Source organism: Pristiophorus japonicus, chromosome 20 (genome assembly GCF_044704955.1).
Source record: "Pristiophorus japonicus isolate sPriJap1 chromosome 20, sPriJap1.hap1, whole genome shotgun sequence".
Taxonomy (NCBI): Eukaryota; Metazoa; Chordata; class Chondrichthyes; family Pristiophoridae; genus Pristiophorus; species Pristiophorus japonicus.
Genome location: NC_091996.1, coordinates 23,641,527 through 23,663,816, shown reverse-complemented (window position 1 = coordinate 23,663,816; position 22,290 = coordinate 23,641,527). Strand labels below are relative to the sequence as shown.

General features: G+C 45.6%; 1 protein-coding gene across 1 annotated transcript in view; it reads right to left on the bottom strand.

Moving 5' to 3' along the window:
• The window catches only part of garnl3 (GTPase activating Rap/RanGAP domain like 3), a 526,019-nt gene that overhangs the window by 10,439 nt on the left and 493,290 nt on the right, over positions 1-22,290 (bottom strand). Inside the window, exon 27 of the mRNA XM_070863382.1 lies at positions 5,374-5,583. Within this exon, the coding sequence (XP_070719483.1) occupies positions 5,374-5,583 (210 nt within the window). The remainder of the gene's footprint in view (positions 1-5,373; positions 5,584-22,290) is intronic.

Genomic DNA, 22,290 nt, shown 5'->3' with positions numbered 1-22,290 from the left:
TTATACTCTACGGGAAAGAGATTAAATTTGAGAGAATAAGGGCCCGAGTTTGGTTGACACACCGCCGGAAATGCCGACGAGTTTTCTGGGCGGTCTCAATGGTTTTTGGGCGCTCTCCGCTCCGAGCGTGTTTGGTCAGGCCCTCACGCCGGCGGGGAGAGAAGACCGCTGGGGAGAGTCCGCTGGTGTGCGCCGGCGTGCAACGCCCACCAAAGTCCTCCCGCCCCCTCCCTCCCCAGTTTGGCCCGGGTGGCCCTCCGCTCCGGCTGCAGAATAGACCGCCGTGTGGAGGCAGGTCTTACCTCAGCGGTAAGTATGAAGGCCTGCAAGGAAAGGTTAGTGAACTTGTTTTCTTCATTTCTTTTGCAGGGATTTAAGTGGATGGGGGTCGTCTGACGGATTTCTGGTGTTTTTTTTTTTATTGGTTTGAAAACTTTTAATTTTATCCTTTCCCCTCTCCCTGGGCCCCGACTCAATCCTCGGCGGGACTTTGCCGAGGAGCGCATTTGCCGTCCAGAATGGGACCTACCGCCCGCTGCCGCCCAGAATCGGCGTGTCAGGTCCATTTTTGTCGTTGGGCGGTCTTTCCCACATTTTTTCATGAAACTTGCACCAAAGTACCGTCAGGATCTCAGCAGGCCTTTGGATGGTACTTGGGCAGAACATAAGCTTTCACCAAACTCGGGCCCAAAGTATTTACACTCAATCAAAAATGCAATTTAATATCGATGCTAAACACATAGGCTGCATCTTTTATCACTTAGAACAACATACATTGGCATTATTAAATATTTTCCTTTCTATGCAATAAAGTTGGACGTTTGTGCAATATCACGTTACTGCAGTCTTGCTCACACAGTTGCTCAAATCTACATTTTCCTTTACGGATGAAAAGTCTGTCATAACAAACCCATGAAATTACCTGTCATATCTAAAGTTATTGGTAACACAGAAAAACCTCTGGGGATTATAAACAGACTGTATTCTGCATCTTGAAGAGGACAAAGGAGGAACAAGTTTGCTGACGATACGAAGATGGGAGGAAAAGCAATGTGTGAGGAGGACACACAAAATCTGCAAAAGGACATAGACAGGCTAAGTGAGTGGGCAAGAATTTGGCAGATGGAGTATAATGTTGGAAAGTGTGAGGTCATGCACTTTGGCAGAAAAAAATCAAAGAGCAATTAAATGGGGAAAGATTGCAAAGTGCCGCAGTACAGCGGGACCTGGGAATACTTGTGCATGAAACACAAAAGGACAGTATGCAGGTACAGCAAGTGATCTGGAAGGCCAATGGTATCTTGGCCTTTATTGCAAAGGGGATGGAGTATAAAAGCAGGGAAGTCTTACTACAGCTATATTAGGTATTGGTGAGGCCACACCTGGAATACTGCGTGCAGTTTTGGTTTTCATATTTACGAAAGGATATACTTGCTTTGGAGGCAGTTCAGAGAAGGTTCACTAGGTTGATTCCAGGGATGAAGGGGGTTGACTTATGAGGAAAGGTTGAGTAGGTCGGGCCTCTACTCATTGGAGTTCAGAAGAATGAGAGGTGATCTTATCGAAATGTATAAGATTATGAGGGGGCTTGACAAGGTGGATGCGGAGAGGATGTTTCCACTGATGGGGGAAACTAGAACTAGAGGGCACGATCTTAGAATAAATGGGCCGCCCATTTAAAACAGAGATGAGGAGAAATTTCTTCTCTGAGGGTTGTAAATCTGTGGAATTCGCTGCCTCAGAGAGCTTGGAAGCTGGGTCATTTAATAAATTTATGACAGAAATAGGCAGTTTCTTAAACGATAAGGGGTTATGGGGAGCGGGCGGGGAAGTGAAGCTGTGTCCATGAGCAGATCAGCCATGATCTTATTAAATGGCGGAGTAGGCTCGAGGGGCCATATGGCCTACTCCTGCTCCTATTTCTTATGTTCTTATGTAACCAACACATTGTGGGCAAGAGCAGCTTTAACCAACTATCCGTTGGACACTCATGGGGGTAAAGTACCCGCCTTGGGCGCAACGTTGCGCTAGTTTTGTGAAGTGTCTTTTTTTCTCCTGTTTCCGCTCATTTGCAAATCGCGGAACCAGTGCAATCGGCCAGCGTTTTATAACATAATTTAAAAAAAAAATGTTTTTGCTTTAAAAAACATTCCTTGATATATTTAAGAGTGGTATCTGGTGCAGTTTAGTGCAACTGACAATAGGTTTATCGCAAAAATAAGCATTTTTAATCAGAGTGTCTCGTCCACCACCTCTGGGTAACCTGATTTTAAATCACTGAAAATGACTAAAAAAACTGTGCAGTGTCATTTGCTAGTTAAATTGGTGTCAGTTTCTTCGTAAATTAAAATAAATTTTATTCAAAAGCTTTTAAAACCTGCCTATTAGTGTCCGTGCCCACAAACAGAAACTCCTTGAAGATTCTCAAAAGAGCGTAATTAACGGAAACTTGCAATGGTGATTAATTCATCCTGGGGGCGTGGCCAGTTTTTTGGGCGGGGCTAGTTTCATAAGAACATAGGAACATAAGAATTAGGAACAGGAGTAGGCCTTCTAGCCCCTCGAGCCTGCTCCGCCATTCAAAAATATCATGGCTGATCTGGCCGTGGACTCAGCTCCACTTACCTGCCCGCTCCCCGTAACCCTTAATTCCCTTATTGGTTAAAAATCTATCTATCTGTGATTTGAATACATTCAATGAGCTAGCCTCAACTGCTTCCTTGGGCAGAGAATTCCACAGATTCACAACCCTCTGGGAGAAGAAATTCCTTCTCAACTTGGTTTTAAATTGGCTCCCCCGTATTTTGAGGCTGTGCCCCCTAGTTCTAGTCTCCCCGACCAGTGGAAACAACCTCTCTGCCTCTATCTTGTCTATCCCTTTCATTATTTTAAATGTTTCTATAAAATCACCCCTCAACCTTCTGAACTCCAACGAGTAAAGACCCAGTCTACTCAATCTATCATCATAAGGTAACCCCCTCATCTCCGGAATCAGCCTGGTGAATCATCTCTGTATCCCCTCCAAAGCTAGTATATCCTTCCTTAAGTAAGGTGACCAAAACTGCACGCAGTACTCCAGGTGCGGCCTCACCAATACCCTGTACAGTTGCAGCAGGACCTCCCTGCTTTTGTACTCCATCCCTCTCGCAATGAAGGCCAACATTCCATTCGCCTTCCTGATTACCTGCTGCACCTGCAAACTAACCTTTTGGGATTCATGCACAAGGACCCCCAGGTCCCTCTGCACCGCAGCATGTTGTAATTTCTCCCCATTCAAATAATATTCCCTTTTACTGTTTTTTTTTCCAAGGTGGATGACCTCACATTTTCCGACATTGTATTCCATCTGCCAAACCTTAGCCCATTCGCTTAACCTATCTAAATCTCTTTGCAGCCTCTCTGTGTCCTCTACACAACCCGCTTTCCCACTAATCTTTGTGTCATCTGCAAATTTTGTTACACTACACTCTGTCCCCTCTTCCAGGTCATCTATGTATATTGTAAACAGTTGTGGTCCCAGCACCGATCCCTGTGGCACACCACTAACCACCGATTTCCAACCTGAAAAGGACCCATTTATCTCGACTCTCTGCTTTCTGTTAGCCAGCCAATTCTCGATCCATGCTAATATATTTCCACTGACTCCGCGTACCTTTATCTTCTACAGTAACCCTTTGTGTGGCAGCAATATTTTAAAAACTGGCAAAAAAATTGCAGAAACTCGATTTGTACTGGAAGTTATTTGCGCTTAAAATTCCGCGCTCTTTTACGCTGGTTTTCTGTGAATTGTGCTGAAAACATCGGCGCAACCGAGTGGAAAATCCAGACACCTATCTGAGCAGGAGCACGTCAGTGACCCATTAGTGCTGTTGTAGAGATGTTTGATGAAAATGATTCAAGTTAGCTTCATATTTTCTTAGGTTTCAGGCTTCAGATTCTCACTATAAATAAAATACCCTGTAGCTCGATAGAATAATCGATAGAACAATTCTTCAAAAACCGCAGATTCAGCTTGTTGAATTAATTCTCTCTTTGAAGTGTATTATCATTTGTATTCATTTTATTTAATTTGTACCGCTAACCATGCAGGGAGCAAAAAAGGAATTGTAATGCAGATTATTCAGTAACTCTGATTTTTGATTTACTGAGGCAATGCCTATTTCTAACGGTCTGCTTTTTTGAGAATTGCACAGGGGCCAAACCTGGCTGAAGGCACTTCCACATCAAATTGTTTTAAGGCGTACCTAGTTGACTTCCTTGTCCAATTGAGATTGAGATGGGGGGCGGGGGGGGGGGTGGTGGGGGTGGGAGGAGAGAGATAGAGAATAAAGAAAGAGGTATAGGAGAGCGAGAGGAGATAGAGAGAGATGATCAAGGAGAGACAGAGACAGCGAGTGTAAGAGACAGAGATAGAAAGAACGAGTGTGAGAGACAGAGGTAGAAAGAGAGTGAGAGAGAATAGACTTAAAAGGTAATAAACAATGATAAAAACACCAACAGAGGATGCTCACAGGTTTGCAGAGCTGTTGCATTGTGAGTGGCTTTATAAAATCCCAGTCAGTTGGGTCTAGGTCATCTATAATGAGGTATGCAGTTGTGAGCCTAGTGGATGAACTGGTAATGTGTAGTGTGACTGTTAAACCTTTGTTAATAAACCAACTAGTTCTTAATAGCAATGTGTTGCTATGAATTCTTAAGCAAAGAGCCCATGAAGCAAATACATTACAGTGTTCATTTTAATTGATCAGTGTTGTAATGGGAACTAAAATGGATCCTAATCCCCGCCTCTCCCCATCACACCAGTACTTGTCACTGAAGAGTTTACTCACACGCAACATGCAACGTGCCTGATAACTTAGTGTTCTGTTCTACAGTGTTTCGGAGCTGCACTGCGACCTTATTGCAAATCTCATTTTGTGTAACACTGCCTCTTGTCGACAATACCTCACTTAACGAGCTCCTCCAAAATCTGGGGAAGGTGACGGGTAAGTTGGGAAAATCAGAGTGTATCAAATCCAACTGTTCAAGTTGCTGGCTGCTTTTGGCAGAGCAGGGAAGCTACTCACGTGCCTGTCTTTAAAGTCAGGGAAACTGAGCAAAAAAATCAGTCGAGGCAGAGGAGAAAATCATAAATATGTGCTCTATGTATCACACCTTGCTGATTTAAGCACTGACCAAAATTCGGGGACCCTTTTAAAAGGGAAGAAATACTGGCAAGAATTTGAAACCCATTCAATGTTTCCAAATATCAATCAGACTGATGTAGTGCTGACCGCAAAATGAGTGTTTCCCTGAAGCTGAACAGGACTTTGCGAATATGAAGATCAACTCCAGTTTGTCATTCAGGGCAAAGATAAAAGCAGCAACCCTTACCCAGCAACTCTTTGCGTGTTCTGCATGCAATCTCTTTGATCTCCATGCGGGAAAGTGAGAGCGAATGGGTTACTGGCATCGCTGCGATCGCGCTGGATGTAGGGGTGGTGATAACCTTGGCAACCAGAGGTGACTTCAGAGGCCGTTCGATGCTCCTTCCAACAAGGTTGCTGAGTGGAATCTTATAAATGTGCTTCCACTGAATTTCACCTTAAAATATAACACAACAGCATTGTTAGCACCATCCATCACAGGCAAGCCACGGTGCCACACCTTGTACTGGGGTGGTTAACGTACATTTAACTCCAATAGATGTTACATAATATGTCAGCTGTGGCTCAGTGGGTAGCACACTCACCTCTGAGTCAGAAGGTTGTGGGTTCAAGTCCCACTCCAGGGACTCGAGCACAAAAATCTAGGCTGATACTCCAGTGCGGTGCTGAGGGAGCGCTGCACTGTCGGAGGAGCCGTCTTTCGGGTGAGATTCAAACTGAGGCCCCGTCTGCTCCCTCAGGTGGAAGTAAAAGATACCATGCATTATTTTGAAGAAGAGCAGGGGAGTTATCCCCGGTGTCCTGGCCAATATTTATCCCTCAATCAACTTAACAAAATAAACAGATTATCTGGTCATTATCACATTGCTGTTTGTGGGAGCTTGCTGTGCACAAATTGGCTGCCATGTTTCCCACATTACAACAGTGACTACACTTCAAAAAGTACTTAATTGGTTGTGAAAGGTGCTATATAAATACAAGTCTTTCTTTCTTTATATGGGAGAATGATAACTAGTTACAGTGTTTGAGTTGTATTCCCTGGAATTTGGAAGGTTAAGGGGTGATCTGGTCGAGGTTTTCAGGATATTAAGGGGAACAGATAGGGTAGATAGAGGGGAACTATTTCCGCTGGTTGGCGATTCTAGGACGAGGGGGTATAGTCTAAAGCCAGACCTTTCAGGAGTGAAATTAGGAAACACTTCTACACACAAAGGGTGGTAGAAGTTTCTAACTCACTTCTTCAAATAGCAATTGGTGCTGTAACAATTGTTCATTTTAAATTGGAGATTGATGGTTTACTGTTAACCAAAGGTATTAAGGGATATGGGCCAAAGGCAGGTAAATGGAGTTAGGTCGCAGATCATCCATGATCTCACTGACTGGTGGAACAGGCTCGAGGGGCTGAATGTCTCCTCCTGTTCCTATGCTATAGTGGGCTACCATTTGCTTCTCATAGCATCACCTATACAGTGGACCCTGGTGACTTTGACACCGTTAGAGTGTTATAGTCAATTGAAATAAGTTAATGACCAACATGGTGTCGTCGAGCTACAGTATGCGGACGACGCCTGTGTCTGTGCACATTCAGAGGCTGAACTCCAGGACATAGTCGATGTATTTACTGAGGCATACGAAAGCATGGGCCTTACGCTAAACATCCGTAAGACAAAGGTCCTCCAACAGCCTGTCCCTGCCGCACAGCACTGTCCCCCCAGTCATCAAGATCCACGGCACAACCCTGGACAACGTGGACCAGTTCCCATACCTCGGGAGCCTCTTATCAACAAGAGCAGACATTGATGACAAGATTCAACACCGCCTCCAATGCACCAGTGCAGCCTTCGGCCACCTGAGGAAAAGTGTTCAAAGACCAGGCCCTCAAATATACCACCAAGCTCATGGTCTACAGGGCTGTAGTAATATCCGCCCTCCTGTATGGCTCAGAGACATGGACCATGTGCAGTAGACACCTCAAGTCACTGGAGAAATACCACCAACGATGTCTCCGCAAGATCCTACAAATTCCCCGGGAGGACAGACGCACCAACATTAGCGTCTTCGACCAGGCCAACATCCCCAGCATTGAAGCACTGACCACACTTGATCAGCTCCGCTGGGCAGGCCACATTGTCTGCATGCCAGACACGAGACTCCCAAAGCAAGTGCTCTACTCGGAACTCCCTCACGATAAACGAGGAAAAGGTGAACAGAGGAAACGTTACAAGGACACCCTCAAAGCCTCCCTGATAAAGTGCAACATCCCCACCGACTCCTGGGAGTCCCTGGCCAAAGACCGCCCTAAGTGGAGGAAGTGCATCCGGGAGGGCACTGAGCACCTCGAGTCTCATTGCTGAGTGCATGCAGAAAACAAGCGCCGGCAACGGAAAAAATGTGCGGTAAACCTGTCCCACCCACCTCTTCCCTCAACGGTTGTCTGCCCCACCCTGTAGCAGGGACTGTGACTCTCGTATTGGGCGGTTCAGCCACCTAAGGACTCATTCTAAGAGTGGAAGCAAGTCTTCCTCGATTCCGAGGGACTGCCTATGATGATGATGATGATGATGATAATTACATTTAAATTAACTAATTTTACCTTTTAAAATTAGTATTTGTAAAAAAAACAAACCTAATGTATCAACTTAACTGGGAACGCAAAAGAAACCAGCTGACATTTTTGACGGTGTTATCTGATTCACCATAGGCGGTCCCTCGAACGAGGATGACTTGCTTCCACGAGAGTTCACAGATGTTTCAATGAAGGACCCGATGTTCCAGTCCTGAACTCCAATTGACGGGGTGGAAGATGCCTGTGGGTGGATTATTTTAGTGTGGTGACCGTTGCACATCAGCCACCACACGGGCTTGACAGAGCTAGGCCTTTATCCAGTGGCAAGGGTTACCCAAGACGACTGGAGACCAGCTCTGCTGCATAGACGGAGCGCGTACACCTATAGCAGTGTGGGCTGGCCCGTGCTGCCCCTGGGCCCTCGCCTCTCCTGGGCCCTGATCACTTCCTTCTACAAACTCTTGCCACTCCTTCGCCTCTCCTGCTGTGCCTGCCCGCACTGCAATCAGCGACCTGACTTCGTAGCCATTGCCCTCCTGCAGCAGCACGCGCTGCTCCCTGCAGTGGTGTGCTGCCGCACACTGCTCCTCCAATGGCCTCGGCCTGCTGATGGTCTTGCAGGCCAGGACCACGCCGATTTCCAGGCCGGGCCGCTGCTCCCTCTAATGCAGGTATCACCCAGCCACTGAAAGATGTTATAGCCATAAGGTCCAGCAGATGGATATCACTTCTAGTCTCTATATTAGTGCATAAAGCAGTAGAGTAGCAACGATAGCAAACTCCATGGGCAGTGTCCTCTCTGTGATTTGCAATACTTGGGGATTAATATGCTATACTGGCAAATGGTCACTAGCAGACATAATACTAATTATAAATTTATTTATATAGCGCCTTTAACATAGTAAAACGTCCCAAGACGCTTCACAGCACTGTTACAAGACAAAACAGATAAATTTGACCCCGAGCCACAAAAGAAGAAATTAAGGCAGATGACCAAAAGCTTGTTTAAAGAAGGTACGGCCACCAATGGTTGAGCAGTTATAATGAGGGATGTTCAAGAGGCCAGAATTTGAGGAGCGTAGACATCATGTGAGGTTGTGAGGCTGAAAAAGATTACAGAGATAGGGAGGGACAAGGTCATAGAGGGATTTGTAAACAAGAATTAAGAATTTTGAAATCGAGGCATTGTTTAACTGCAAGCCAATGTAGGTCAGAAAACGTAGGGGTGATGGGTGAGCGGGACTTGGTGCGAGTTAGGACACGGGCTGCTGAGTTTTGGATGACCTCAAGTTTACGTGGTGTGGAATGTGGGAGGCCAGCCAGGAGTGAGTTGGAGTAATCAAGTCTAGAGGTAACAAAGGCATGAATGAGGGTTTCAGCAGCAGAAGAGCTGAGGCAGAGGCGGAGGCAGGTAATGTTACAGAGCTGGAAAAAGGCAGTTTTAGATATGATGCAGATATGTGGCTGGAAGCTCATTTCAGGGTCAAATATGACACCCAGTTTGCGAACAGTCTTGTTCACCCTCAGATTGATATTCGGGAGAGGGATGGAGTCAGTGGTTAGGAAACGCAGTTTGTGGCAGGACCAAAAACAATGGCTTCGGTCTTCCCAATATTTAATTGGAGAAAATTTCTGCTCATCCAGTACTGGATGTCAGACAAGCAGTCTGACAATTTAGAGACCGAGGAGGGGTCGAGAGAAGTGGTGGTGAGGTAGAGTTGGGTGTTACTCAAGTCGACCATTGACAGAGAATTGAATTTGTTAAAACTCTTATCGTCATTGGGAGTTTTGAACCTTTAGCTCATGAGACAGGGCTCTATTATGAATCCGGTACTGGGGTAAAACGTCCTGCTGACAGTAAGTACGGGCGGGCTACAATCCCTCCTCTGAAGCAGGTCAGGGTAAATTCAGCGAGGCCCCCAACTGGCTGTGACTAAAAGTTTGTTCTGGAAGGAAAAGTTTAAGCAAATCTGATTTTGTACTTTTGTTCAATGTTTGACAAACATTGTGATGCAGAGTTGCCTGGATGTTGTTGAAGCCTTAGATAAATGGAAATATAACACCGAGTTTGGTTCTTGAATGTTCTCGGCATATTATTGTGTGTTAGATTTTACAAAACATAAGTGAGTCCCACTTTTTGGAGATTGGCCTGTGGTACTGACAACTCTCTTAAATAGCTTCCAACAGCATCACAAGCAAAATCTCTTTCCTGTCACGTTGAAAAGAACTCGACGCTTGTGTGAATGCGGGCTTGATCTAATGCTGATCTTTGTATGTCCTTTGCAGCAGTCAATAAACATTTTTCCTTTATAGAGTCTATTAGAATTATCAACTGAAGACAAATTGACCCAGGTCCCCACGAAATGTTTCACTTTGGTTACCCCTGTTTGATTCTCAGTCACATGAGGTGATCACATTTGCTGAGAATTTTGAGCGCATTTCCATTAACAAGCCGATGGCAACCGGGAGAATTAAAATATTTTTCGTCTATCCGTATTACTGCCCCTATCACCTCACAGTTTGTTTTCATAATGTGAGTACAGATGGTACGATAGCATAGTGGTTATGTCACAGGACTAATAATCCAGAGGGCTGGGTAAAGATCCAGCAGACCCGAGTTCAAATCCCACCATGGCAGCTGGGGAATTTTAATTCAGTTAATAAATTAACTGCCAGATGCAGAGGTCTCAGCTGTTGCAAGAAATTGGGGTCACCGCCCTGAAGAGAAGTCAGGTGCAAAATACTGCACTTCCTTTTTGGGACAGACGAGCAGGGTGCAGCGCTATGCGTTAGGCCGTGAAGTGCTACTGTGTAGGAGGGCCTGCCTCTCCCTTTAATTAAAGGGAAGGGCCCAAGCTGCAAACTCTGCCGTAATGAAAGGGTCCTCCCTGGACTGAGGGGGCGCCGTGCTGACTGCCCGACTGCGGCACGGACAGCGCCAACGGGGTACAGGACAAAACCGGTAATTCTTCTTTAAAAAGGCCCACACCTCCCCTTTAACTTGCGGCCAGGCGCCCGGTTCACATCCTCTGAATCTGTCATCGCCCAGCGCAGTTTCAAGGGGCAATACTCAAGTTAGCGTCTAGGGCGCTGCGCACTGTGATGACATCGTCATTGCTGGCGCAGCAGAGCAGGGCGCAACGGGTGACCGCCGTCGCTAATCACCCACCGAATTTAGCGGGAGTCATTAGCGGCGCTAACGGGAGGCGCAAACGACCCGAATTTCCAGGCCAAAGGGTGTTGGAAATCTGGAACTCGTTCCCCCAAAAGCTGTGGATGCCGGGCTAATTGAAATTTTCAAAACCGAGATCGATATATTTTTGTTGGGTGGGGGGGTGTCAAACAATGTTCCCTCAAAATTCTTCTGGGGTGAGGGGCGCGGCCCCTTTAACCGGCTGCGCGACCCATTCACATTTCCGTGCATGTGCGGCTTTTCTATTATAAAGCTGGCAAGCACTCTGTGCGGGACCTCCAGACCACTGTACGGCCGTGCAGCTTAAAGGGAGCATTGGTATCAGGGGTTCTGGAGCAAAGGCGGGTAAATGAAGTTGAGGTTATAGATCAGCTGAATGGGGGGGGGGGTGGGGAAATAGGTTCAAGGGGGCAAATGCCTGACTCCCGTCACTTTTAGCATATAGTTGTTGAAACCTGCACTGCCACAAGTTGCTGGGAACGTCCATTGGATAAGGGTTTACCTGCAGGTATGAACTCTGTAACCTTCCCTACGAGTGCTTTAGAATCTTAGCCAGCGGTGCAAGAACCAGTTGACAGGTCTGCAGTCTTTTTCACTGGGATTACTGAGGCAAACAAACTAATCTCAGGTTCATCGTAAATGTTAAAAGCCGCAGCAGCACAAATGAATCTCTGGGACACGACTGAGAGAGAGGCTGAGCTCAGCAAGTGTCTGTAGATTCAAATGCCATGTTAAAAAGGCAGGGAAATTGATTTTTGAATTTAGTAACCATAGTATTCGAAGCTGCCAGTGTTCTCTGATGTTAGTCAGAAACAGTTTCACAAGCAAGCAAATGATCTCCTCAGTGTTTCAAAATAAAATATATATTTTTCTTTAATTTGCATTTTCCATTTTTCGATGCCCTGGTGTTGAGGAATGGAAACTTTTTCTGTTTCGGATATTTTCAGCCGTGGTCAATCACTCCCAGGTCAAGGGTAAAGCAGTTTGGTACAGGGTAAAGCTCCCTCTACTCTGCCCCAACAAAAGCCGGTAAATCCTCAGGCCGTGATGGCGGGAGTCAATCCAGGTTTCTGCTGGGGCCCGCCAGCACCGACCCCACTCGAGTATGGGGAGGGGGGTTCAGTAGGAGGGCGCCCACCAGCCCTATGTTCCTGGAAGGTTTGCCGCCTGTCTCGACCGCATATCCGCAGCATAACTAAGGCCGCTTATTTCCACCTCTGTAACATCGCCGGTCTCTGCCCTTGCCTCAGCTCATCCGCTACGGAAGCCCTCATCCGTGCCTTTGTTACCTCCAGACTTGACTTTTCCAACGCATTCCTGGCCACCCACATTCTACCCTACATAAGCTAGAGATGATCCAAAACTCGGCAGCCCGTGTCCTAACTCACACCAAGTCCCGCTCACCCATTGCCCCTGTGCTCGCTGACCTACATTGGCTCCCGGTTAAACAAGGTTTCGATTTCAAAATTCTCATCCTTATTTTCAAATCCCTCCATGATCTCGTCCCTCCCTATCTCTGGAATCTCCTCCAGCCCCACAACACCGCCCCCCCCACCCCGAGATGTCTGCGCTCCTCTAATTCTGCCCTCTTAAGCAGCCCTGATTATAACCGCTCCACTATTGGTGGCCTGCCTTCTGTTGCCTAGGCCCCAAGCTCTGGAACTCCCTGCCTAAACCTCTCCGCCTCTCTACCTCTCTTTCCTCCTTCAAGACGCTCCTTAAAACCTCCCTTTTGGTCGCCTGCGCTAATTTCTACTTATGCAGCTCGGTGTCAAATTTTTTAATCTCATAATACTCCTGTGAAGTGCATTGGGACGTTTCACTACATTAAAGGTGCTATATAAATACAAGTTGTTGTTGTTATTGTCTGTCATCTGGCAAAGGAGGATACCTGGGCCCCTCATGGGGAATGTTTTTTTACAACCCATTAATCTCCTCATCAATTTTTAAAATCCTCGTCTTCGAGTCCAAGTTGCTTCTCGGGCCTGGACCCCTCCAGTGGGGCCCATGAGCATCCATCCGGGGGCTGGTGTGCCTCACCTTGCTGGAGTGCAGATCTCCCAACCTGCATGGGGAGGTCCCGGTGAAGCCAAGGAAGCAAAAATTCCCAGTGTACGAAACATCCACCCCCTTCACGACCCTTGCCTTGTGGGACGTGGGCAGAGGCTCTGCCCTTTACACTGCTGACCAGGTAATGGGGCAATGGCAGCCTAGCAGTTGTGGCACTGGACTCACGAACCAAGAGATCGCGAGTTCAAATCCCACCATTAAAAGTTGGGAAACTGAATTCAATAAAACTGTTAATCTACGGGCTGGTGACAGATAAGATGATCATGAAATTACTGTAAAAAGCCAATTAGATCGCTGATGTCCTTCAGGGAAGAAAACCTACCAGCCTTACTTCACCTGCCCTACTCCAGTCTCCAGACCCACACTATGTGGTCAACTCTTATTGGCCTCAGGTCACCTAGAGATGGGCAACAAATGCCGCCTTGCCAGTGTCACTCATGTCAAGAACAAATAAAGAAATCATATCAGCATAGATCGGGACACAGCGTATGGGATCGTGGTCTACATCCAGGAGTCACGGCCTGCCGCAACGGCCAAATTAATTTGCCGCAAAGTATCAGCTGGGACCTTGAGAGAGGCTAATGTCATTTTTCCACAGAAACACTGTCAAGGATGGTGAAATTCCAAGTAATAAAACTAGAATTTGGCTCTTTCAATCACTACAAAACACTGGCCCTGATTATAATCCAGTCAAAACCATCTTGTACTCAAAAGAAATGTTGCTGTTACATATGTTTTTTAAGCTATGAGCATAAATCTAGTCTGACACTCCAGTGCAGTGCTGAGGGAGTGCTGCACTGTCGGAGGTGCCGTCTTTCAGAAAAGATGTTAAACCGAGACCCTGTCTGCTCTCTCAGGTGAATGTAAAAGATTCCATGGCAGTATTTTGGAGAAGAGCAGGGGAGTTATCCCCGGTGTCCTGGCCAATATTTATCCCTCAATCAACATCACTAAAATAAATCATCTGGTCATTATCACATTGCTGTTTGTGGGAGCTTGCTGTGCGCAAATTGGCTGTCGCGTTTCTCACATTACAACAGTGACTACACTCCAAAATTACTTCATTGGCTGTAAAGCACCTTGAGATGTCTGGTGGTCGTGAAAGGCGCTTTATAAATGCAAGTCTTTCTTTCTGTTTTATATAAGCGAGAGAGAAATAGAATTTGCAGCTGAAACTTTGGCACATTTCTGTGTAATATATAAATCCCAAGTCTTTCTTTTTCTTTTATGATGGCCAAATTCCTTCCACTCTGCCGGGCGGGAATGGGGCAGTGGTACGACGAAGGTGGCAGTCTGGCAATTACCGCCTGTTCCTGCCAAATGTCTGCGACTCTGCCATTTTGGTCAGGGTCTTGAAATCAGAGGCCCACGCGCCCGTCTAAGACGAGGAGGAATCTCATTGGCCTATGCAAATCGAGGTCCTACGCAAATCGGGTCCTACAAGTTCCACTGGGCACGCGTTGCGCATGTTCTGCTCATTGGTAGTTGGCGCTGAGTGGTCTATTCAGTTGCCTGTGAAGGGGACACTGCAAGTTGCTCAGAAAAATGTTTCAAAGGAGTTTTATACATGATTTCTTTGGGGTCAGGAATAGCCTTAATGCTCTTTCTGGTCCCCCAAAAAATCAACAACCTGACACCCGGCCCCACCCTCCGTGGTCTTCACCCGCAATCGTCTCGATCCTCCCCGCCCCGCCCCTTAACTTACCCAGACCGGCTTGGATCTGCCCGACAGAAACGGTCACACGTAAATCTACCCCATGAGCCGCCTCATGTGACTGAAAGGGGACGGTTTGCTGATAAACATAGAGTACTCCTGTATTATATACAGATTAATAGGTGGCTGGCAGGGAGTTAAAGGACAGTAATTTAATCGAGAAGGAGATGATAATATAATAAATCACAACAGGAAAGCTCAAACAGTTTAACATCAGTAGAACTCAAGGGATTGAATTTCTGCCTTCAAACTCATGCCAATTTAAAAAAAATCCTTTATAATATATGAGCACAGTATTTCCTGCATATAGTGAAAAGTAAATCTGGTATCTCAGTGTCCTGGAGTAGTACATCTTTATATTGCTAACAAATCTAGTTCTTGCAGTGCTCCATCAGTGACTACAGCTGAACTCCGACTGCTGAAGGTAAGTGGGTAATAAAGACAAAAGGGGAAGTCTATGGAATCACATGACAAGTATTGTTGCTGTGGGTTACTGCGGCTTGGGATTTTTTGCTACAGGAAAATACCGTCTTTATATTAGACAACAACAACTTGCATTTATATAGTGCCTTTAATGAAGCAAAGCGCTTCACAGGAGTGTTATCAGACATCAATTTTGCAGATGACACTAAGCTGGGTGGCAGTGTGAGCTGTGAGGAGGATGCATAGAAGCATATAAAATTCTGATGGGACTGGACAGGTTAGATGCAGAAAGAATGTTCCCGATGTTGGGAAAGTCCAGAGCCAGGGGTCACAGTTTAAGGATAAGAGATAAGCCATATAGGAGTGAGATGAGGAGAAACTTTTTCACCCAGAGAATTGTGAACCTGTGGAATTCTCTACCACAGAAAGTTGTTGAGGCCAGTTCGTTGGATATATTCAAAAGTGAGTTAGATGTGGCCCTTACGGCTAAAGTGATCAGGGGGTATGGAGAGAAGGCAGGAGTGGGGTACTGAGGTTGCATGATCAGCCATGATCATATTGATTGGTGGTGCAGGCTCGAAGGGCTGAATGGCCTCCTACTGCACCTATTTTCTATGTTTCTATCAATTGACACCGAGCCAAAGGAGATATTTGGACGGGTGAACAAAACCTTGGTTAAAGGGGTATGTTTTAAGCAAGGTCTTAAAGGGGGAGAGAGGGGTGGAGAGACGGAGTTTAGGCAGGGAATTCCAGAGCTTAGGATCTAGATGGATGAAGGCACGGCCACCAACGGTGGGGCCAAGGAAGCGGGGGATGCACAGGAGGGCCAGGGTTGGAGGAACGCAGGGTTCTTGGAATGTTGTAGGACTGGAGGAGGTTTCAAAGATAGGGAGTGGCATGGCCATTGAGGAATCTTTTAATTTTTATATATTCATTCAGGGGATGTGGGCGTCGCTGCTAGGGCCGGCACTTATTGCCCATCCCTAATCGCCCATCCCTAATCGCCTGAGAAGGTGGTGATGAGCCGCCACCTTGAACCGCTGCAGTCCGTGTGGTGACGGTATTCCCACAGTGCTGACTTTATTGCAGCGGTTTGGTACAACGGAGTGGCTCACTCGGCCATTTCAGAGGGCAGTTAAGAGTCAACCACATTACTGTGAGTCTGGAGTCACATATAGGCCAGACCGGGTAAGGACAGCAGATTTCCTTCCCCAACATGAGGATGAGCATATTAAAATCGAGGTGTTGCTGGACTGGACGCGAGTGCAGCGGCGATGGGTCAACATCAGCACAGATTGGAGAATTAAAATTAATGGGGTGCGGGCAGAGAGGTGGACCTGAGTCCATGATCGGATCAGCCATGATCGTATTAAATGGCGGAGCAGGCTCGAGGGGCCGTATGGCCTACTCCTGCTCCTATTTCTTATGTTCTTGTGACCAGAAATTTAGCAGTGCTGCAAACCTTCACGCCCGTTTCTCCAATCCATGCTCCCAGTGAGCAACACTCCGTGCTGCAGCAGAGCCTCCACAACATTTATTCTGCAAAGTCTGGCTCAGTGGTGGCATTCGCAAGTCAAAGTCATGAGTACATAATCAAAATGTTGAACTACACTTCAAATCAGTCCTGGTGGGGGTGCTGTGCTGTTGGAGGTGCTGCTGTACAGGAGAGGCACTAAATCAAGGCTGCATCTGATGGTTGAAGTCCCTTGGCACTATTTCAAAATGAGTATCTGAGATCGACAGATTCTTGAACTATCGGGGAGTCAAGGGATATGGGGAACAGGCAGGAAAGTGGAGTTGAGGCCGAGATCAGATCAGGCATGATCGTATTAAATGGCGGAGCAGGCTCGAGGGGCCGGATGGCCTATCCCTGCTCCTATTTCTTATGTCCTTACTTGGAGTGAGTTCCCCTGATGTCCTAGGTGGAACTTAGCGCTTCACAAGCACCACGAAAATAGATTAACTTGTCATCCATCTCATTTGCTGTTTTGTGGGATATTGTTCTGCACAAATTGGCTGTTGTGTCTGTCTACAAAGCAACTGTTCAAAAGTAATTAATTGGCTGTGAATTGCTTAGGATATCCTGAGGGTATGAAATGCATTATAGAAATGCAAGTTCTTTCTTTCATTAAAGTGATGGGTGTATGGGAGCAATTGCAATAGAAATAGTCTTATCTCAGAATGATAGCGCAAAGTCAATTGACCCTGGATGAGTTTCTGTCTGTGATCACACCGGCCCATTATACAGCAGCTGTTTACCACATCTCGTGTCTTTGTTTAAATGCTCCAGCAGGTTACGACCTCTGACTTCAGCGGTTGATCTCTCCATGGGGAGAAAAGCTAGCCCTGGTAATAGCATCGATCAGGAAATGTGAATCACCAAGTTCAGCGGGAGTTGGTGTTTCAAATGTGTCAGCAATGAACTTTAACCCTTTGAGAACTCTTCTTCTTTCGTATGGTGGTAGCAAAGCAAATCAAATATCAATATACAAGTCAGATATACAGGCCAAAGCTTCCGGTGTAACAGCGTGGATATTTTGTAGGCTGCCTGTGAATTTCCTCTGAGGGCAGTGCTCGATGATGTGCTCCAGGGTCTGATTCCAGAGTCGCATGATGGGGAGGCTTTAATCTTCCACCGATGGAGAAGGTGGCAGCATCGACCGTGACCGGTTCTGAGGCGATCGATGGTTGTCCACTGTTTGCGAGGAAGGTTTGATCCTTCAGGTTGTACTGTGGGGTCCTCTGTAAGGAATCCATTCCGTATGTCACAGTTCTTCCAAGCATTCCAAGATTGTTCTTTACAGCTGTCAAATTACAAACATCTTTTCTCGAGCATCCATGAAAATGTATTTCTGTCACTGTCCTATTGGCACTATTACACGGAGTCAGCTGTGGCTCAGTGGGTAGCACTCTCGCCTGAGTCAGAAGATTGTGGGTTCAAGTCCCACTCCAGGGGCTTGAGCACAAAAATCTGGGTTGACACTCCAGTGCCGTGCTGAAGATGTGCTGCACTGTCGGAGGTGACGTCTTTCAGATGAGATGTTAAACCAAGGCCCCATCTACTCTCTCAGGTGGATGTAAAAGATCCTATGGCACTATTCTGAAGAAGAGCAGGGGAGTTATCCCCAGTGCCCTGACCAATATTTATCCCTCAATCAACATCACTAAAACAGATTATCTGATCATTATCATATTGCTGTTTGTGGGAGCTATCTGTGCGTTAAATGGCTGCCGCATTTCCTACATTACATGGAGATGGCAGAAACTCTGAACAAATATTTTGCATCAGTCTTTACGGTAGCGGACACTAACAATATCCCAACAGTGGATAGTCAAAGGACTATGGGGGGGAGGAACTTAACACAATCACAATCACTAAGGAGGTGGTACTGTAAGATAATGGGACTAAAGACAGATAAATCCCCTGGACCTGATGGCTTGCATCCTAGGGTCTTAAACGAAGTACCGGCAGGGATTGTGGATGCACTGGTTGTAATTTACCAAAATTCCCTGGATTCTGGGGCTCTTCCAACAGATTGGAAAACTGCAAATGTAACGCCCTTATTTAAAAAAGGAGGCAGACAAAAAGCAGGAAACTATAGACCAGTTAGCCTAACATCTGTGGTTGGGAAAATGTTGGAGTCCATTATTAAAGAAGCAGTAGCAGGACATTTGGAAAAGCAAAATTCAGTCAGGCAGAGGCAGCATGGATTTATGAAGGGGAATTCATGTTTGACAAATTTGCTGGAGTTCTTTGAGGATGTAACGAACAGGGTGGATAAAGGGGAACCAATGGATGTGGTGTATTTGGACTCCCAGAAGGCATTTGACAAGGTGCCACATAAAAGGTTACTGCACAAGATAAAAGTTCACGGGGTTGGGGGTAATATATTAGCATGGATAGAGGATTGGCTAACTAACAGAGAACAGAGAGTCGGGATAAATGGTTCATTCTCGGGTTGGCAATCAGTAACAAGTGGGGTGCCACAGGGATCAGTGCTGGGACCCCAGCTATTTACAATCTATATTAACGATTTGGAAGAAGGGACTGAGTGTAACGTAGCCAAGTTTGCTGATGATACAAAGATGGGAGGAAAAGCAATGTGTGAGGAGGACACAAAAAATCTGCAAAAGGATATAGACAGGATAAGTGAGTGGGCAAAAATTTGGCAGATGAGTATAATGTTGGAAAGTGTAAGGTCATGCACTTCGGCAGAAAAAAAAAAATCAAAGAGCAAGTTATTATTTAAATGGAGAGAAATTGCAAAGTGCTGCAGTACAGCGGGACCTGGGGGTACTTGTGCATGAAACACAAAAGGTTAGTATGCAGGTACAGCAAGTGATCAGGAAGGCCAATGGAATCTTGACCTTTATTGCAAAGGGGATGGAGTATAAAAGCAGAGAAGTCTTGCTACAGTTATACAGGGTATTGGTGAGGCCACACCTGGAATACTGCATCCAGTTTTGGTTTCCTTATTTACGAAAGGATATACTTGCTTTGGAGACAGTTCAGAGAAGGTTCACTCGGTTGATTCCGGAGATGAGAGGGCTGACTTATGAGGAAAGGTTGAGTAGGTTGGGCCTCTACTCATTGGAATTCAGAAGAATGAGAGGTGATCTTATCGAAACGTGTAAAATTGAGGGGGCTTGACGAGGTGGATGCAGAGAGGATGTTTCCACTGATAGGGGAGACTAGAACTAGAGGGCATAATCTTAGAATAAGGGGCCGCTCATTTAAAACTGAGATGAGGAGAAATTTCTTCTCTCAGAAGGTTGTAAATCTGTGGAATTCGCTGCCTCAGAGAGCTGTGGAAGCTGGGACATCGAATAAGACAGAGATAGACAGTTTCTTAAACGATAAGGGAATAAGGGGTTATGGGGAGCGGGCAGGGAAGTGGAGCTGGGTCCGTGATCAGATCAGCCATGATCGTATTAAATGGCGGAGCAGGCTCGAGGAGCCGTATGGCCTACTCCTGATCCTATTTCTTATGTTCTTATGACAACAGTGGCTACACTCCAAAAGTACTTCATTGGTAATAAGTGCTTTGAGACGTCCGGTGGTCATTAAAGGCGTTATATAAATCCAATTCTTTCTTTATTATATTGTAGCATTGCAGAAGGGCTCAAGTCATAGGACAAAACAGCTCTACTGTCCGCGAATTAGTAACAGCTTAAATTATAACCTGGTAGAACCAAAAACTGTTTACAGGGAGCCCAGTTTCTGATATATTACAATTAAAATGTTAAAGTGTTTTACATCCTGAATATATGTTTGATTTGGTCCCTTTGACCTGCCTGGCGTATTTGATTTTCTGAGGATCTCAGTGTCAAAAGTCGGGTGCCACCATCGAAGTTTTATAATCTTTCTGAGGCAACATAGGTGGAAATGATTGGATTTTCTGATATGGCAACTGCGTGGTCCAGCCTACATATCCCACGCAGTAGCATCCTAACGCCCGAATCTGGCCAACTGCTTTGCTAGTTGTTCTTAAGCTAACGCTTTGTAAGTATTAAAAATATTCATAACATTTGTATTTGTTTCTCAGTCCCTCTCCTTTGTTTCAGCAATCACAGTTGTAATGTATGTATCTATGAGTATGCTCACAGGTTGAAAAGTTTTTGGAGTGTGCCCCCCGCCCCCCCCTTTAATAAGGGGGCACTTGATTATTGGTGTCTACAAAAATAGTTGTAGAGCTGACGAGTTGGGAGTGGCTTAGCCAGTCACGTGATGTTCACAAGACTCAATAAAACCCCAGCCAGTTGGGTTCAGGGGATCCACGATGAGGCAGGTGGTTGTGAGCCTGGTGGATGAACTGGTAATGTGTAGTGTGATTGTTAAACATTTGCTAATAAACCAACTAGTTCTTAATAGCAATGTGTTGCTATGAATTCTTAAGCAAAGAACCCATGAAGCAAATACATTACAAAGGTACAAGGTAACTGTGTTCCTGGATGGGACTATTGCAGTAATGTGTGGGGAAATAAATGTTCACGGATGCTCTAGAAAAGATGACTGGAATTTGCCAGCAGTAAATAACAATCAGTACTCAAAGGGTTAAAGTTAAATGGTGAAACATTTGAAACACCAATTCCCGATGAACTTGTGATTCACATTTCCTGATTAATGCTATTATCAGTGCTATCTATTCTCCCCCGGAGAGAGGTATGTAACAAGCAGTAAAAGTACGTTCACTCAATGTAACGTTCACGCAAAACGAAATCTTAAAAATTCTCAAAACCCTCTTCTCTTCTACGTCCCTATTATAGCGGCAACTTTTGCAAGTCATCAATGAATTGCTTTATCAATTGGCTGCCTTGTTTCCCACATTAAAACAGTGACTGCACTCCAAAAGTACTTCATTGGCTGTAAAGCGCTTTAACTTGTCCGGTGGCCGTGAAAGGTGCTATATAAATGAAAGTCTTTTTTGAATCAACAGAATAATTGGTAAATGTGCGCAGGTTACGTGTCTGGAGCAGCGCACGTTCCATGGAAAGCTGATCAACCGGAGTAATTTAATCATCAAATGGACTGCAAGACATCAGACTGTTTAATAAAACAAAGTAAAGAGTCAGCAGTTCGCCTATCGTTGGAGTGCTGTTACAAAGCACCTCCACTTGAGTAAAAGGCTGAAATGGAGTTACTTTATTAGGTTACTCTGCAGTAAATAATCCCTATTAGTGAGTGGTTACTGCCAGGAACAAAATGCTTTTCTCCGTTATAAATCAGTTACAATCGCACTCTCAGTTCAGAAAGACTTGCAGAAACTTTATCCTCAACTTTGTTGACGCTTAAAATGACATTTAAGTGATTAGTGTGCGCACATTCGCTTTTCTCAGGATTAACAAGCCATCCCTCCTATTAAGGGAAGATGTGATAAGTCCTTACTATACAGTATAAATGCACACGAGGCCCATGCTTGAGAGAAGGTCACTCTGTGACCAGTAACCTTTATTCGCTAGCACTCAAGTGATGAAGGTGGTTGGAGCTTCCCCTTTTATACCTGAATGACCAGGTTAGGAGTGTCTCCCATAAGTTCACCACCTAGAGGTCAATGTTCTCACAGTGTACAACTAGTCAGTTTATACATGGGTTACAATGACAGTTAAATACATGACAAGTTGGATTCTCCATCGGACCCATTTGCTGTTGGGAGCTTTACTGTTCCATTAGGTTTCT